Source organism: Microtus ochrogaster, chromosome 1 (genome assembly GCF_000317375.1).
Source record: "Microtus ochrogaster isolate Prairie Vole_2 chromosome 1, MicOch1.0, whole genome shotgun sequence".
Lineage (NCBI taxonomy): Eukaryota > Metazoa > Chordata > Mammalia > Rodentia > Cricetidae > Microtus > Microtus ochrogaster.
The window spans coordinates 36344659-36363882 of record NC_022009.1 but is presented as its reverse complement, the minus strand read 5'-3'; the positions used below and the strand labels follow the sequence as shown (position 1 = coordinate 36363882).

The following is a 19224-nucleotide window of genomic DNA, read 5'->3' as shown; positions in this document are numbered from 1 at the left end:
CTATCATGAAACAGTGTCGTGAACAGCATCTTTGTCTAATCTTGCTTTTAAGTAATACAGAAATTTTGAAGGTCTACTTTAGGAAGTTCTGGGACTCGTGAGTTTAAAAAAGAAAAGAAAAGAATCCCCATATTAAAACAAAGCACACTGGTTGGTGAAGTCCTTAAAAGGGACCTAAATCTGGTGCTCACCGGGAGAGCCTGCCCTTGCTCTCCTCACTCATTTATTTCATGTTCACTTTCCTGCCAGCAGAGCCAGCAGATTTAATCTGCAGCTGTGATTTATAAGGCTCATCTTTGTTCCAAATGCTGTTACACGCTGAATAAGAGCCCATAACAGGGCTGCTGCCAGCCAGAGCCACTTTGTCTAGTGTGCTCTTTATTGCCTGGTACTGTTATATAAGCCTCCATACAGGTCAGAACAAAGGGTCAGCCAGAGTCCCATTCACACCTCCCTCATCTGCATACGGCAAATCTCAGCTGTGCTTTCATGGCAACCCCAATTCTATGAAGATAAAGGTGATTTTTATAAACTGTTATCTTTTTATCTACCCCAGCATCATTTTCTTAATACAGTGCTAGGGGCAATTGCCAACTTTGATTTTTCAAGGAAAAAAAAAATGTTTTTCTCTTCCATTGGCTTTTGTTGAGTTTATTGTCTTCAGTGAGATCCTGTGGTTCTAGAATAGTGCTGTATGTTACCTCTGCCCACTGTTTGCACAACAAACCCACCAACTTCTGCAGCCTGCCGGCTTTTATCTTCCTGGGAGCCCTGTGTTGCTTCTGAAGTTGTGGCTCTTCCAGTGCCTTCAAATCAAACTAATTAGCAGAGCGTTAAGCACCCACTGGGCTTTCTGCTGAATGTGACATGCCCTGACCAGTGAGTGCTCTGTGGTTATTCTGAGTGAGGCCATGAACCACTGTCCCTTCTCAGGGAAAGCCTGGCTGGTAACCAGCTGTTACCAGAGTCTTTCTTCCTTGTAGATGCAACTTGTTAATTTAAGAAAGAAAACCACTGATGAATAGATACTTAGTCTAATTGTAAAGAATTCCAGTTGACTTTCCCAGCAATGAAAACTAGCCCAGCCCTGCACTTTGATGGACGCAGGGTTATGTGTGGGGAGATCCAAAACCTGCTAATTTCATTGTTTTTCCCTTCCTTTTGGAATTTCCTGCTTTGGAAACAAAACACATGGCATGAACTGGTCAGTTTCCATGTGCAGGGCGAACGTGTCAGTGTGGAGAGGGACATCTGATTGGCCTTTCTTTAAAACAAAAGTCATTGTTAGTAAAAAAAAAAAAAAAAAGTAGGATCTGATTCTAGCCAGACTTACAGTTGGAAGGTTATTAGAACCTTCTTTGCTTTCTTAGTTTTAATTTTGAGTTTTCAACTGTTCTGTTTCTTGGTTTTAATTTTTGGTTTGATCTGTTGTCCCAAGGCAACTCTCCAGAAGCACACTTTCATGGTTTTCCCTCCCTCTTTTCAGTTAGTAAGTAGCCTTCCAATCTATTAACCGTGTGAGGGTCTCCAGAGTCACACCGCCCCCACTGTTGAATGTGTGCTGTGGTTTTTGAATGTGGGGAATGTTGGGATGGTGTGATCATCTCACGCTCTGCCACCTGCTTGCCTGCTCTGCCACCTGGGCACACTCCCTGAGACTCCGGGGCATAACCTAGCCAAGGCAGTGCAGTGCTGCTCTGAGGACTGCAGAGGAGGTTAGGTGAGAAGTGCCTCTGGCACAATGGGGCGGCTATGACTCCCAGCCCTCCACAGTGGGTCTGGAGACATGGCTCCAAAGGCTCTGATGCCCTCTCCTGGCCTCAGTAGTCATGGAAACATGTGTCATCTACCACACACACACACACACACACACACACACACACACACACACACACACACAGCAATCCAAAATAGGAAACAGGTGCACTTTGACATTTTCATTACATTAAAGCTCACCACAAAAAGATTTTACCACCAGGCCCCTTTAACACTAAGCTTCTCTGAGAAAGTTAAAAAAAAATATCTGAGTTTTTAAAAACTAGACTAGATTAAAACCTCCAACAGTCTTATTGCTTCATTTGATACATGTTACATTTATACAAAAGACTTAAATATTTTTCACAAAATACATCCAAGTCTCTGGGAAGAGCCAATTCTGCAGAGGAAGACTCCTCCTCGTCTGTAAAACTGTAAACATAATACTGTAATTACATGCACCTGTGTGATCTGCCAGTGCGTGATCCAGAGTTTAAGGCCCATCACGTGCCTGGAGATGTCGCCCTGGAAGTGGAGACTCTGAAAGGAAGGGACTGTCCAGATGTCGAGTCTGGAAGAGACTGGGTGAGCTGAGAGCCAGGCCTCCCTCCATGCAGCCCCGCACTCTGAACCCCAGAGGCCCTGCTCTCAGGGGCTCGAGCAGTTGTTATTGGGGAGAAAAAGTGTATGGAGTTTTATTCTCCTCTCCAAACATGTAATAAAATAAACAAGGCTGCCTGGGGCTCTTGGCTCCGACCTTCCCATGACTGATTGGGAAGGGTGCAGCTCTGCTGGAGAGTAAATCCCTGGAGAGGAGGAGGAGAAACAAAACAATGCGGGAGACAGGGAGAGCGAGCAAGAGAGAAATGGGCTTTTACTTTCCATCCTGACTAGTGATAATGATATACCCTCAGACGTTAATGAATATCACAATCTGAAAGTCAATTGTCCAATGGCATATTTTACCCTCTTGTTTCTTGTTAATAGAGCTCTTGAAAAAATATGTATGAAAACATTAGTGATAACCCCACTACTTTTGAGTTTACCTGATAGAAACAATCTTTTTCAAATACAACTTTTCTTTGCTATTTAGTAAGTTAACATAATTAATATATAGTCAATATTGATTTAACATAATTATCCTTAATTCTGTGGTACCTTTCTCTAAACAAGGCTGAATGGAATTATAAGCAATTGGCAAGTCAGTATAGAAGTGGGTGTCCAGACAGGGCAACACCTAGCCTGGCAGGTGTTCCCCATGGCACTACAGTCATGAGTAACCATGCCAGGCTCAGAACAGCCTCCCCAGGCAGAGGGCACTCAGTGGCCTCTGAGGAAACTTCTGCCCGCTGTAGTCCTCTAGAAGGTACTGTCTCCAGCCAGAGCCGCCCATGTGGAACACCCTGACAGCTGGCATCCCCCTGCATGCTTGTGAATGGCTTCCCTTCATGCTTCATGCCCACCAGCCTTGGCTCTACTGCTTCAGCCACGCCTGACCCCTGGAGATGACATAGCCCTGTCTCTCCCTGCCCTGTGGGCTCCTGCTCCAAAGCTTTCCCCCCGGAAAGAACTTTTCCTTCTTAGGAGAAGACATTTTGTGTGTTAACTGATTGAACCCTGTTAAGTGGCTGGAAAACTGATTCATCTTGGAGCTGTGGGTGTGGCCATCCTAGTCTGTTCTTCACTCGGGGTAAAATGGAAGATCTCCTGGGAACAGTGGCCTAGGTTTGTTAGAGGAACCCAGTGGAGGCGGCAGTTGTCCACTGCGCTGCTGTGGCCCTGGCCTTGCTGTCACACTGATAGACATGTCCCAGAGAGGGGCGATGGTGATGTTCACAGATAAGGAAGATGTATAGTAACCCAGTGGGAGAGTCACTGTCTCAGAAAAGGCAGGCAGGCCAATCTTAAGCCCCAGGGACTATGGGAAGAGAACCAAACTTTTAATGTAAAGCAAATGTACAGAAAATAGGCCTGATTTGGTGGGTGAAATGTGTGTGGCCTCTCTCATCTCTTCTTCCTCCAAAAATTGAGAGCTGTGGCTATCCCATGCGAATGTGCTGATGTGGACACGAGGCCACAGCTGCCAGTGGACTGTAGTGTCGGGCAGATGCACTTCCAAGCCTGTCTTAAGAGACAGGCTTTTCTTGTTACAATGAGAATGACTTAAGCAGGCCGACTGGCAGAATGCTCAGTCATTCCAATTGCTGTTAAGAACTCAGGGTCTTTAGGGGTAAACAAAAAACCAGCATCGCTTTCTGCTTTGGTTTAGGGGCACAGCTTCTAGGTGATGGGCACTGAATAAAGTCCTTTGACTGACGGCCCTGACTCGTTAGAGATCAGAGGGAAATGAGCGCTGAGCTCCATCAGCCAGGGATGGCTACACACCAGACACCAGAGTGGCTGGCTTGGGTTCTTTCCAGAAAAGACATGAGGAAGGCAGGTATGGGCTGCAGGAGCAGCAGGCAGAAAGAATGTGGGTGATGAGAGGGGTGTGGCAGCCACATGCTCCATCCCTCTCCCACGTTCATCACATGACGTAACCCAGTTAATCCTCCAGGGCCAGGGCGCAAGGAGCTGCCCAAATCCTGGCCAGCATGTGTCCGTTGTGTCTACTGCTGTCTCTCTTTTGGTAAAGGATGTTTCTCACGCACGACGTGACCACTGTCCATTGTTCCCAGCTCTGGGGTAAGCACTAGGTCATTAGACAGACAAGGTTTCACCTTCTCCATGCTGAAATGACACGAGAGGACAAAGGAATTGCAGAGTTCTTCCATCTACAGCCACTTGTCCCATCTCACCAGACAGTCAGCCAAAGAGGGGGCCCAGATCTGTGAAAAGTGCAGGGTGACCACACCTAAGTAAGCCTCCCAATATCACCTAGCAAAATTGTTGCCTCTAGGGTCCCTTTGAACAATGAACTCTAGTGGCTAAGAAGACCTCATATGTAGTTGTCACATTGACATCAACGCAGGCATCTCTTTCCATAGGTGCAAAGGAGCTTGGCCAAGGCTTCGGCTGAAAAGCCATTGAAGCCAGCCATTGCCAGTGTCCTACTTATGGCAAGGCTTCTGATAGGAAAGCTCAGGAGGACTTCAGAGCCTGGGTCTGTCTGAGGTCTTTTCACCCTTGTTCCTGATCTCTATCTCAGGGTGGACCCACAGAACCTAAAGAAACCCTAGGTTAGGAACCAGAGCAGTTCTTCAGATGGCACTTAGCCTTTTCATCAGGTGTCCCAGACAGCCTTTCAGGACAGAGGGTGACAAAGTGCATGGGCCAAGGAAACGCAGGTTGCCTCGTTTCAAGGCATCTGATCCCTTTGGACCATTTGAGCAGTGAGCTCACAAACCTTGAGCCAGATTTTAGGGCATAGTCTCTCCTGCCTCCATACATTCCAGTTGAGCTGATCCTGCAGTAGCTTTTTCCAGCCACCGTGTCCTAAGGGAAGGGAAGCTTTATCTCCTTGGCAGGGCATGGCAGCTGCAGCACACAGCCCTGCACGCCCTGGGTTCTAGCAGTGATAAGCGCGTCTCAAGTTAGTGTGATAGGTAAGAGATGCGAGCAGCTGGGCATGTTGTCTGGCTCATCTGTTGAACCTGATGATTTGGAAACATCTCTCCAGAGTCTTGGATTTCAAGTTGGAAATATGTCCTTTAGTCTTCCTTCGGATTCCTTTTCCAAGACTCTGCTCCATTTTCCCCTGGGTCACGCACAGTGTGCATTTGCTTTGGTGAGAAGAGAGGAGCTCCTTAAAAACAGTTGGCTGAGCACCAGCATTTCCCCTCATAAGTCACAACACAGACTCCTGCTCACCATTTCAGTTCCACTCAACAATAACATGGCTACTGTTTGCTATACTGTTAGCTGTTCCTCCACATTCTAACCCAGTGGAAGACTTACTTATTATGTCATTGCAAAGAACAGTAGATGCTAACTGTTGTGTACTTTGGCCACTATTGTTTGTTACCTGCTATTAAAAGCCTCTGAATTCCCTAATATCTATAGTTCATCAGAGCAAGGCTTTCTACCCATGTGATACATGTTACAAGGAGATGACTGAACAAGATTCCTGATCACCCTCTCTTCAGTGGTTTAGTGGCATTAGAGGGAGAGAGTCACTAAATGATATAACTCCTTAATTCTGGACCTCTAGAAATGTGACAAATACACTGAAAAAGCCCTTGAAAGCAGAGAAGGTTAGAGCCTTTTACCATTGTTAGGAAGAACAGAGCACACTGACGTGTATCTTCTGAATGTCATAGAGTCTGTGGCCATACCACGTTGAACACACACAATCTCACCTGAATGTGATAAAGAAATATGCTTGTCCACACTACTCTTATTGATTCTACAAACACCTACCCAGTACCTAGGCTGGGCTGTAATGACTTTGAAAAAGTCTGAACAGAAGACACCTTGCTGTCTTGCAAGCCACACAGTCAAGTAAGGCAGGCCAGTGCGTCTACTTTGAAGCTTGTTGTCTGCACAGTGATAATGACACTCGTGTAGAAGTTGAGGACCCGAGACTTCTGTTACTGAGGGACAGTAGGAGGCTGTCTGCAACCTTCCTGCAGGAGGGGCCCTTATTGGCTGGAGGTGGAGGTTGGGATTAAAATCATACTGTGTTTGCATCCTGGTCTTACCACCAACTGGCTGTATAGCACTGGGTGGTCACATGACACATCAAGTCTCAATTCTGTCACTTGAACAGTGCAAAAGGCTATCCATGGAGCCTAAAATGGAACCTGTTCTATAAAACTGATCACCGCCTCTGCCATCAACGCCATCATCACCACTATTGCCATCATCATGGATTATTATTACACTAAACATTAATAATTCTGTCATGTTATAGATATTGCAGAGAAAAATAATTTGGGCAGGAGTTTAGTAAGAACCATGTAGTTCCTTTCTTGAGCAAAAAACAAAAAAAAAAAAAATCAACATTAGCTCCTCCAAAAGCCACAGATCTTTAGCAAGGGATCCGTAGATTGTGGGACAAAGTTTGTACCATTTTTCTATAGCCATAGTGCATTATTATCTTTAAATAATTAAATAAGTGAACATGTTGAGCATGTTTTAGTTCCTAGTGTGCAGTATCAGTAGACAAAGCCCAGTAAATATCTTTGGGGGCTTCATGATTTTCTAGCCTCTGAAGGGGCTCTGAGGACCTCTTCCAGAGACCTCCAAGCCAGTGAGGGACTCTGTCTCAAAACACAAGGTGTCCCCTGGCGTCGCACACTCACTTACACATGTGCATATGCACCAACACACACATGAACATGTACACACACATAAAAGTTACAGCATATTTTGTGTAAAGTAGCGTAGATCCTTGGCTGGGCTCCAGGGGTTCCCCTGTGAAGTATCATCATGTCATCAGTTACTCTTGGGCAGCAGCTTTCTCTGGAGAACCTTGAGGGCTCCTGGGGCTGGTGTCCCTCCAGAACCGTCCAGAGCCTGTCTGGTCAGGGTTTATCCATGGATGGTAGAATGGCTTTCCTTCCATAGATTTTTGGATTCTGTCCACCAAACTCCCATCAAAAATCTGAATGCACTTAGAAGAATCCACCTTTCTACCTTGTTGAAGCAGTGAAATAATATGGATGACCAGTTGTTGCTGTGACATCTCCTTTTTGTCTCGTTTTTGGTTTTTGAGATCGTCTTACTACTTAGCCTAGGCTAGACTTAAACTCACAGGACTGTCTCAGCTTCTTGAGTGCTGGGATTGGAGGCATGAAATACCATGCTAGCTTACCGAGCCTCTGAAGTAACCCATTAATAATAATAATAATAATAATAATAATAATAATAATAATAAATAATGTGACTAAGTAATAGCTCATCCCAAAGCCCAACTGAGATATTTTTTATATTCACAATTTTGTATTACCCAGTATATGGTGAACTTGATTGTTTTCTATCTTGAGCATTTATTTTTACATGGTTTTTCACTGTTGTAAATGTTGAATTCATAGTTGTTACCACTATCAATGTTGTGATATTTGTCTCCATGCTAAACTTCCTGATAAGTGATAAATTAATAATGTTGTGTATATATTTATATATACTATATATATGAATGGTTCTAAATTGAAATAACAGAACCTTCCTCTCAGTTCTGAGCCATACCTCTATGACTGAGTGTTGGGAAGATGTGGGGCACAAGCTCCTGTTAAGGCTGTGGGCTCTAGTCATCAGGCCCCCATTCCATATTTGGTTAATGCACCATAACTATGCCTTTGTCTGGTACATGTGCCCAATAGCCTTTCAGGAAAGCAGGTTTTAGGAAATAGGTGTGTGTTCGAAGCCCGAGCATCCAGGCCATCCTCCTCTACTCCCGTGTCAGCCTTAACAACAGGCAATGCTGTGTACAAAGCAAGCGTGTACTCTCTCGGTGTTTAGTCAAGTCATAGAGTTTGATTCTCCATCCATGGTGTTGCCCATGTCTTGAAGGAAGTTGGGTTGTCTTGAGAATGGCCAGCCGTCTACTCCAGATACTATACCAGGAAAGAAGCATGGCCTTTCCCTGCTGCTGGCTAGGCCCTAAGAACAGGGTGCTTTGTAGTGCCGTTGTACTCCATCCCTGATGCTGTTTGTTAATCTTGGGTTCCTGTTGTGTGTCAAGCTGCACTCCCCTCCTGCCCCAGCACTCACATGCCCGACTGAGCTCCTGGAGAGTGCTTAGCATAGCATGTGCCCTGTGTGTGGACTAAAGGGTCAGCTAGACAGAGGGGGAAACTAAGGTACTAGGCCATCATGGCTCCCCCCCCCATTTCTTTAAGAACAGTAACTTGCATCCTGGGGAAAGGGTGTGTGTATGTTCATACTCATGTCTGTGTTTGGGAGGGGGGTCATTGGTTAGATATATAGTTTGTGGTCCCCCACTTTAACACCTAACATAGTCTTGAAACCTCCCACAGGCTCTGTCCATGCCACATCCGTAGCAGCCTCAAGAGTGGAGCAAGCACTGTCAGAAGTGGCCTCGTCTCTGCAGAGCAGTGCCCCCAAGCAGGGCCCGCTGCATCCCTGGATGACGCTGGCACAGATCTGGCTCCATGCAGGTACTGCTCTTACTTAGCCCTTGGCCCCACGGGCCTCTTCATTTACCCATCCTTTCTCACAACCTGCTGCTGATCCTAAGACTGTTAGATTCTGCAGGCGCAGTCAGCTGTTTAGCCCAGAATCCCCCAGCCTTTAGGAGAACTTAAAGCTTTTGTGACCAAGCACCAAACTGATATTGTATCTGTACAGGGGCCATGAGCTACCATGCCTCTCCTCATCCTTCCTCAGTGACTACAGTTGATACAGAATAGGCATTCAGTAGAAAATTGGACTGAGGACCCCTGAGGAATTTGCAGGTTGGGGTTTGTTGCACTATAGAAGGGCCAGTATTTTGCACCTCATGCTGTCTTTATAGGTGACAGAGAAGAATCCAGCCCTGCCCCACCTCTCTGCCTCTGTTTGCATGGAGGATTAGGATAGCACCCATCTCCAAGGGTCAAGGAACACAATGCTTTAGCACATCTCACCGTCCGCTCTCTGAGTCTCCAGCAATGGCATAGGAAGTGTTGGTGGCACAGATGCCTCTAAAGAAGCCAGGGCAGGGCAATATGTTTGGTGTCCCCATTTCCCTCCAGAGACAGCCTGGTAGCCTGCAGGGAGTTAGGAGCAGTAGCAGCAGCCCCTATTCTGGAAGCTGCCCCCCGAGGAAGTATAATCCCGTATGCCCTGCTTTCATATGGCAGTAGCTGGCTGCACAAGGCTACCCCCAGCGAGCTCCCAAGAAAGTGATGACTGTCAGTGTATATGCATATTTCTATTTCTGCAACAAGTAACCTTTCTTTCAAGTTTTACCCCTTTATCTGCATGACCCTGGTGGACCCTTCTTGGGCTCATCACCGCCAGGAAATGTGCTCAGAGTCCAAGTCTCACTAGGAAGGGTGCTCATTACCACAAGTTGTCCTTCTACTAATGCCATCATTCTCTGGGCCAGTTGTGTGTCCTGCCTTGTGAGTCCCCATTAGCAGATGTGTGTGTGTGCAAGCATAGCTGCTTCACCTGGCTTGCCAGCCACGGGGCCAGCCCATCTGCATTGTCTGTGTCAGCATCCTTAATTGACCCATAACAACTGCTGTAAATTAGCAAATGATATTCTTCTAAGTACAGAAGAAGGCTGATTCATGCATGTGTGTGATTGTTCCTTGTCCTCCACCCACTCCCCGAAGAGGTCAAGACAGGCTGCCTCTGAGAGCCAGGACCCAGCAGGAGGGGCCACTTCCCAGCTTTCTCCACAACAGCCGGTCACAGGAGTCTGATACTATCTTGCTCAGCCACCAATATGGACAGTGACCTCAGAAGATAGAGAGGGGACAGAGTGCTGTTTAATGACCAGACCAGGAAGCCTGGCACAGGTCAGAGCTGTCTTTTCCATGGACTTGAAGTCTAGTTTTTGAAAGAGCACATAGGCTTGCATGGGAATCTCTTTTGCCCACTGAACCATCTCACCAGGCCCTTCTTAGAACACTTAAAACTGGGCACTACAAAATGCCAGAAAATTTGACCTAGACAGTCCTGACATCCCATCCCACCTCACTGCACCCCTGGCCCCACTCAGTTGTCCAGGGCTGTTGCCCCTGTTTGCATGGCCCTCTATGACTCCTGGGAAGGAAATGTTATAGCTCTTTCTAGAGTAGTGGCGACCTCAACGACAGATTACATTTAGAGCAATGTTTCAGTTTTGTTGCTGTGGCTCAGAGTAATGCCCTCGTTACTAGCTAATGGGTGTGACTTTAGCATTTTGCAGGTTACTGGGATGGAACTATGGAAAGCAGATGCTAATCTTGCCTCCCAGCCTCTGGGCAGATGTGCATGTGTACATACAGTGAGCATAGTGTGTCATGTGGGTGGATGAGGGCATTTGTGCACTGTCAGCTCTTTCTGTGTTTGCACACCCCATAAAGGAGTGGCAGTAGAAGGAAATGGGTGGCCCCTGAACTGCGGGGTTCACCCGTGTGCCTTGTGCTTGACTGCTCCGAGAAGTAAGGTGAATCGCCTCCCTCTGACAGTTTCTGGAGACCAAGTGACATCAGGGCTTTGTGTCCATCATCAAGCCTAACAGCTGTAGATCCCATACAGTCTGCAGGGTTTAGAGAACCAAGCAGGGCCTGCCTTCCGAAGCTGCGCTGTTTCTGTGGTGTTCATGGGCCTGTACTTAGCTGTCCAGTTTTCCTGGTGGGACCTTGTGACGGGAGCCTGTGGTGGAGGTTGCCTGGGTTTGAGTCTCTCAGGAGAGCAAGGTTTCTCTGAGACAGTGTCAGGTTTTAGCCATGCGTATCAGGGTTTCTGGGCCATATTTCTGACTGCAAGAAACTGTGAGCATGACACAAGAACCCCAGGAACAGGCAGCTGGAGCGTGCAGTGAGGGATGCTTGATTATTGAGGGCCCTTCTCTTCCTGGGCGGTAGGCACTCCCTCCCCTCACCACCTCCTCATTGTCTTGGAAGCCCTGACTGCAGGGCTGCAAACTTCCAACACAGCCTGGGCTGTGCATGACTGTTCTTTGGTTGTTTCGACCAATGACACAAATCTAAGTAATTTCAGGCAACATACTTAACATAGTGCACACTGAACAGGTGGGAAAGATGTAAAGTGGGAAGGCTCCTCTTGTCCCTGTGCCTGTGTCACCTGCTACAGACACTGGTGCTAGTTCTGGGACCTGCTTTGTCCCTGTTGCCCTCTCCCCATGTCCTCTTCCGATGTCTAGGAGGTCATTGTGTGTCAGCCCATGTAGTGCTGACTTACACTTCTTAACGCTGCATGCTATAGTTCCATGGTAGGGAGGATCATGATGTCAGCGGGACACTGGATTAGCGTCATCATCATTTCTCATACTTTACCATTGCAGACAGTATTTCAGTATTCTGATATGTGTTGTTCTGTGTCTCTAAGGCCAACTCCTAAGAGTGGATCTGATAGGTCAAATGGTGTACACTCTTTAATTTGGATAAATGTAGTCCTCCCACAGAGCAGTACCAGTTTCTATTCCAATCAACAGCATGTGACTGTATTTTCTTATCTCCTTGCCAATACCATGCATTTTCAAAACCCCGAATCTTTGCCAGTTGGATGCATGAAAGGTGGTGTTTTCATTGGCTGCTTATGGCTTTTGCCCACTTATCTTCTTAGATATCAAGCATCTCCTTTTCACTCAGAAACCACTTATTCTGTGTTCAGGAAATTCACTTGTGTCCCGTGTGTGTGTGTGTGTGTGTGTGTGTGTGTGTGTGCAATGATGCACATGTGTGCGTGCACATAGAAGCTAGAGGACAACCATGGCCTTCATCCCACATATAGTGTCTGCCTTTATGTTTATTTGTTTGTTTGTTTGGAGGCAGGGTCCCTCACAAGCCTGAGTTAGGCTAACTGGCCAAGAAATCCCAGAAACCCCCCTTTCTCTGCTGCCCAGTGCAGTGATGCTACCAGCATGCAATCATGTTTGGCTTTTTCATGTGAGTTCTGAGGATTAAACTCTGGTACTCAGGCTTACAAGACAAACACTTGGCTATTTGAGCCATCTCCCCAGTCCTTCTGTTTTCTTTGCATTTGCCCCCACCCCCGGTGATTACACTTAATCATCTTTGCTTGCAGCCTGTGAGCTCCCCATGATACTTAGAAAGCAGCTTCCTAGCTTTTGCTTTTTTCCTGAAAGTGCCAAGAATCTTATGACATCATTAGTACCCAGTCTCCCACAGAGAAGAGACCTTGCAGCAGGGGAGCCCCACTAGAGAGCTGTGAGCATGGGCAGAAGCCGGGAGAGCTAGAGTACAGTGGTGACACTGCAGGGTGGCCCCTCAGCATGGACCCACTGCAGCTGAGTGAGCCCTTCTCTCCCAAACTCAGCAGGCCTCACTGTGGACAGTCAGACAGCTCCAGGAATTCAGAGCCCAGCCAGACCCCTTCCAAGCCAGGCAGCTTCTGGGTACCCACAGTGGGATGGCAGCTAAAAATGCCTCTGCGGTAGGTGGTTAATTTCTGCTTGTTACTCACTAATAATTATAGCTTTTACTTTGGCACCTCTCACAGCCGAAACCAGCAGCTATTCTTAGATGTGCAAGATCAGATTTTCTGATTTCTGCTGGGGATTTGAAGCTGCGATACTGTCATAATTTCCTTAGCCTGACCCCTTCCCCTCCTCAGCTTCTCTCAGCCACCATGAGGTTGCATCAGCAGAATCTAGAGGCAACTGTGGTTCATCCATCATGAGGAAATGAAGATGTCCTAGACACGTGGTAAATGGGCCATTACACAAAGGTGTCTTGGACACAGAGCTCTGGGGATCAGCCCTGCCCCATCAGCCTCTTCTCCATCTGTGGGGATTTGGGTTAATAGTCTTTACCTTCCTTATAACTGGCACTTAGGAAGCACAAAGTCTAGCTCGGATACTGTGCCAAGAGCCCTGTGTTGTGACGTGTCTCGTCCTGGTCATAACTGAGGCAGGGTTGCCAGGTCGCTCGTCTCAGGTTGCAAGGCTCACATGTTGGGAGGCCTAAATTCAGAACCAAGTGTGCAGCCCACAGCCCTGCTCAGACCTTCAGTGGTTCCATGCAATGCTGTCAGTGTCTGGTTGTGTGCCAGGCTCTGCAGTGCAGTGGTCATGGAGACAGACACTCAGTCCCTGCCTAGGAAGGGCCTGCAGATGCAGAGCAGCAGCTACAGAAGCCAGCGGCTTCCATGTGCCAAGTGCCGAGAACAAACAGTGCGGCTCCTGTGACCCCTGGGAACAAGAGGTCTTGCCAAAGCCAGAAGCAGGAAGCAATAGAGTACATTCGAACAGACCAGAAGTTTGGTTAGCACTGGTCAGGAACAATGGAGAGAGGTGCAGCACCACCCTGCATGGCACAGCCCGAGAGTGCTGCCACAGCACGGGCTCTGAGAGACACTTCGAGAGCCAAAAGCTTTGGCATGAAACTTAAAGAAAATGCAGTTATGGGACCCAGAGGGAGGCAGCGAGGACTGTGGCCAGGGTCGGGTGATGCACATTAGACTGTTCCCAGTAGCCTCATTAGATCTTCGAACTCCAGCCTGGGAGCCCTGAAGAGCTCGAAGATCTGAATGGGGTTCTAAAAGCTCCCTCCAAGTAAGTGTGGAGGGGACAGAAGACAGCAAGGGTGGGAGCCAAGGACGGAAGCTCAGAGTATAGGATTGGTATTTATCTCATGGCTGAAACAAAATTACTGACAAAAGCAAATTCAGGCCTGTCACAATCAACCTGCTGATTTAGTGAGACCCTAAAACAAAAGGAAGGGAAGGACTGGGCATGTCGCTCCATGAGAGCGTGTTTACATGTTTGATCCCTGCACACATGGTTCTGACTCCGGCCTCTTGCTCATGGGAGGACACAGGCAAATTATTTCTCGTCCCATTGAACAGATGAAGAAGTTGGAACAGTCACGCTAGATCACACAGGGACATGGTCAACATGCAGCAAACACTAATCACTAGTGCAGTCCAAGTGTGTGTACATCCGTGTGTGGGGGAGGGCTGTGCCTGTGTGTGCTGGTGGGTGGAGACCAGAGGAGGCTTCTGGGTGTCTTTCCTGCAGCTGTCTACCCTGCTTTCTTGATACAGCCTCACCGAACCTAAAATCCACATTTTCTGTTAGGCTGGCAAGCTAGCAAGTCCCAGCGGCCTTCTTATCTCTAATCCGCCCCACAGCTGGGGCTTGGACGTGCACAGCCATACCTGGCTTTTTACATGGGCCCTGAGGATCTGAACTGGGGTCATGCTTGTGCAGTAAGTTGACCCACTGAATCAGTTCCCCAGGCCAGGAAGAACTCTTCTGAAGGAGGCTGTGTGGCACAATAAAGACAAATAATCCCGTGGACCTGCAGGGAGGGGGGTGCTGGCAGCCCAGACAAGATGGGCGTTAGTGGAGTGTTGGACTGCAGATTATTGCCAGGGTCCAGATGGGATGGTGGGAAGAGAGGCAGAGAAACTGCAGATGCCTTGTGATAAGAATCCCTACAGTCAGCACAGGGGAGCTGGAGAGGCAGGTGGGATGAGAAGACCGGGGTGTACAAAATGGCTGGCACAGATGTTAATGACAATTCGGATAACCCAATAAAGACCTTCAGCATCCCAAAGATGGGAATTGTGTGGAGGTACAAATTTCTTAGACAGTGAGAGAGTTGGGTGGGAGGCTCAGACCCAGCCCAGGGTTCAGAGTGGGTGTGACAAGAACATAACTTCGTCGGTGTGGTGGCAGGAAGAGGCTCTGCCTTGCAGCCTTCTGGCTCCTCACACTGATGAGTCAAGGTCTCCAAAGGAGTGACTCCACTTGGGAAAGCTCCTGAGTCAGGAGAGCTGGGTCGTGGCCTGAAAGGGTGAAGTGTCTCATGGTGCGGTGAAGAGTGTGCCTCTCTCTCTCACTGAACCCTGGGAAAGGAATCACTCTTGGCAGACTGGCACAGCAGGCAGAGGCTCAGAGACAAATAGAAGCTGTGAGGCTAAGGACCTGGCAAAGACAGTGGCTAGGCTATCCATGAGGGCAGGGCCTGGGCTACGCTCAGCTTGGGGACTGCAGACCCATCATTGAGGTCTGTCTCGGAAATACTCAGGGGGAGGCAATACTACAACAAAATTTCTACCTCCACTCCCTGCCGGCCCCTCCCTAGACAGAGCAAAACACTGGCGAAATGAGGTCTGAGCATGATGGGGACTCCTGGGCCCTGATGGCTTGGAAGGATAACATGAAACCCACTTGAATTCTGAATGAAAGAGAAAGTTCCGGAGAACACACAGGCATACTCTCAGCACCTTTGCATGCCAGGCTAGCACACCCCTGCCCTCTGTGGTGTCCTTCTTCAGGGAGTTTGGGATAAAATAAAGTTTGGAGGGATCATAGATTCTATAGCCAACTCTGTCTGCCAAGTGACAGGGAATAGCCAGTGCTTACTCTCAAGGCTGCCTGCCACTCACAGGTGACTTGAAAGATAGATATCCTGCCAGCTCCTAATCCAAGTTCAGCTTTCATAGATGTCTTTAATAGACTTCTTCTTTGAGTTTCATAATCAATACCCCTTCCGCATGTACCAAGCCCCCAGAAGGCCCTTTGTCATGCTTTTACCCTCAGAAGAGCAAGCTCTGTGGGGCAGAGCCACTTCTCTGCGTGGGGCTGTATGCCTCTGGTCCACTTGTCCTTGCGTTCATCTCTGCCCTTTCTCTGTGATGAGCAGAGCCAAGGGCAGCTTCTGCCTTATGCTGAAGGGCCCTGGGACAACTGTCCTTAGAGGTTGGGGCAGAGCCCAGGAGGACCTCACTGCCATCGGTTTGGTAGTGGCATATGTGTGCCCTTCAAGGACCAAAGCGCAAGTGACCTGGGCATAAAAGACTATTGGCCTGTAGCCATGTCCAGTGGGGTAGAGGGCAGCTGGTTCTGGGCCCTGCCAGACTCCTAGAATGTGAAAGTCCCCAAGCAGAATACCAGCTGCCACAGGGTCTCTGAGGGCAGTGATTTGGGACAGCATCTGTTGTCTGCTCTTCACCCACAGCTGAAGTCTACATTGGCATTGGAAAGCCTGCTGAAGCCACAGCCTGTACCCAAGAAGCTGCCAACCTCTTCCCAATGTCCCACAATGTGCTATACATGCGGGGCCAGGTTGCGGAGCTTCGAGGAAACTTCGATGAGGCCCGGCGGTGGTATGAAGAAGCCTTATCCATCAGCCCCACCCATGTGAAGAGCATGCAGAGACTGGTGAGTCTGAGACCAAAGCCAGGACTTCCATTTCCTGGATTGGGGCTCAATCCCCATGTGCATCAGAATACAGTTAGCCTGTTGAACCATCACATGGCACAAAGCAGTCAGTTCCTGTGTTACCTTTGGAGATGATGGTACCCAGCCTCAACTGTCCTACTAAGGTCGTACTAGGTGCAGTGGGGCAATCAGGTCAGCAAGACAGATCACCCCATGGCTCTAAGTTAAGGACAATCTCAGTGTTGGTCACCATCATTGCCATCTGGGCCTCTGCACTGCTGGCAGCAGCCGCCTTAAGGGAGTGTCCATACTAGAGATTTCAGAGGCCTCTTACTCTGAGGAAGCTGGAGGATCCAGCTTATCTCCAGGACACTGGCCAGTGGGGAGCAGCCCATTTTATAGAGGGGAGATGTTTGGCCAGGTGCTACCTTGTGTGTACCTGTGGCAATTTCAGAAATCCATATGCCCTTCCTCTGGTTACCCAAGACAGAAGAGGAGCACATTGCCCTGCTACCCTCCACCCCTAGGGATAGGCCATCTTTGAGAGGCCTTAGAGTAGGCCCCTTGCCATCTTGGTATCATTCCACAAGGTTGTGGCCATCAGGGATGTGTATAGGATGTCCTTTCCAACCAAACATCCCATCTGTGTCTCCTTTCTGTGGGATTCTGACTGAACACAAGGCTCTATCTGGTGTTCTAAGCTGGTGGAAAGCCACGGGGCCTCCTCTGGACCAGTATTCCAAGCTCAAGTTCTGAGATCATTTGGTTCTTAGCAGAGGGCATCTCTCATTTAATAGTCCGCAGGAAAGAGGACTGCCTTGCAGGAAAGGTGAGGTTGGTGTCTTTCACATCTGTGGCTCTGGGGAGCTCGTGGCTATCATCAGACAGCATGTGTGAGGGGGGGCATGGGGCACAGAATCCCGGGACACAGATCCAGTCCTAGTGGTGCCTCTCACTCTCTTTAAGCCCAAGAAGGGTTCGGAAGCTCTCTGTGCCTCCATGACCTTTTTGCAAGAAGTTGTGTTAGACTGGCTATGTGTCCAGAGCTGAGAGGGTGTAGTTTTAAATGTGCTCCTAAGGATACCATAGCCGTCGCTGTGGTCTCTCTATAGTTTACCAGTGCTGAGCAGTGTGAGGACTGAGCTAGAACTGCTGGCTTTGTTAGGACAAAGTTGACGAATTAAAAATGCTTTTTATGAGGGAACTTGTGCCTGAGGGTAGTTCTGAACTGAACCTGGATTTGTTGTTCAGTCTCCAAAAACCTTGGCATTTCTGTGATTTGGGGCTGCTATTTACCCTGGTGGCTTGTGCGAGAACTAAACAAAGCGACTCGGTAGCTCAGCAGAGTTCCTGGTACCTAGTAGGTGTTCATTAAATAGGAAACAAGAGGCAGTCATTTTTGGTTTCAACAATAAATCCAGCCTGGTAATAATTACAGTCACTCACTTTTTTTCAGATTCTTTTTATGAGCAATCTGTAACTCAATGCAGCTTTATAAATAATTTCACATATTATCCGAACACTAGTCTGTTTGATTAAAGATATTACCTGGCTTTTATTTTTTGTCTCACTGTTAAAAGAGGGGTGTATTAGAGCTTCCAGCTTTGGTTAAGATGTTGCAGAAGGATTAAACACAAAGTGCCCAGTCCTTATTGAAAAAAGAAGTAGCATGTTTCTTTCTACCTCAGGGCCTATGAATTATTCAGAGACGTGTTTCTTGTTCATCCCCAAGGGGAACACTTGAGACAAAAGATCAATAGGAAAGTCACCCCAGGAGAGGTTTCTGTTTTCCCCTTAGAGCTTTTCAAGCCCCCAGCTCCTGACAAGTGTTTTCCTTTCTGAAGGGCCAGCCAGGTGTCCCTGAAGTGAGACAGGCCTCTGAGCCTCATCAGGCCTGGAGATACTACCCACCTGGGTGGTCAGGGCCCTTTTCTGTGTATCCTGGTGTCTTCGGAAACCACCCAGACTGAAGGCAGCTGAGAGCAGAGGTTAGCAGACTTGGGGCAGTTCTGTTCCTCCTGCTCTGCAGCTTTGCAGAGTGCCTGTGCTCAGAGACTCCTTCCTGGTGATCTCGTACACGGTGCTCCTCGCCTGGGCTCCTCCAGCTCCCTGTCACAGCTGAGGGCAGGTCTCCCTTCTGGCATGCTAGGTCCTCTAGTGCCCACCGAGAGTCCCTGGAGTCCACAGGCTCTGCAGCCCTGAAACATCAAGACCAGCTACTTAAAGCAGAGCCATGTTTCCATGTCTCAGAGATCAAGACGGTGCTCAGAGGTTATTGCAAGGCCAGGGCTAAGGTTCCGGACAGGCCTGGGCTAGAGCCCCAGTGCTGTTATTCATTACTCGTGGGACTTTGAGGCAGATACTCCACTCCTCGTATGTTGTAATAGGAGCAGCGGGGCTGCGTCCCCATCACCCAGCCGCCCACATGGCTAGCTCTAGCTTATGCCCCTAAATAATTACACGGAAACTGTATTCTTTTAAACACTGCCTGACCCATTAGTTCCAGTTTCTTATTGGCTAGCTCTTACATATTGATCTAAACCATTTCTAATAATCTGTGTAGCTCCACGAGCTAGCTTACCAGGAAGGATCTTAACCTGCGTCTGTCTGGAGTGGGAGAATCATGGCAACTCTCTGACTCAGCTTCTTTCTCCCAGCATTCTGTTCTGTTTTCTCCGCCTACCAAAGGGTTGGCCTATCAAATGGGTCTAGGCAGT

The 19224-nt window shown here is 48.2% G+C and overlaps 1 protein-coding gene across 5 annotated transcripts in view; it reads left to right on the top strand.

Annotated features, from left to right (window-relative positions):
- Window positions 1-19224, top strand: part of Ttc7b (tetratricopeptide repeat domain 7B) — a 190113-nt gene that overhangs the window by 144423 nt on the left and 26466 nt on the right. For 3 of the 5 annotated variants that reach the window (XM_026780674.1, XM_013346495.2, XM_026780689.1), the window contains 3 exons: window positions 1439-1489; window positions 8676-8816; window positions 16305-16507. In XM_026780674.1, coding sequence (XP_026636475.1) covers window positions 1439-1489; window positions 8676-8816; window positions 16305-16507 — 395 coding nt within the window. The remainder of the gene's footprint in view (window positions 1-1438; window positions 1490-8675; window positions 8817-16304; window positions 16508-19224) is intronic. The other 2 variants (XM_005343452.3, XM_026780680.1) reach the window with 1 other exon arrangement.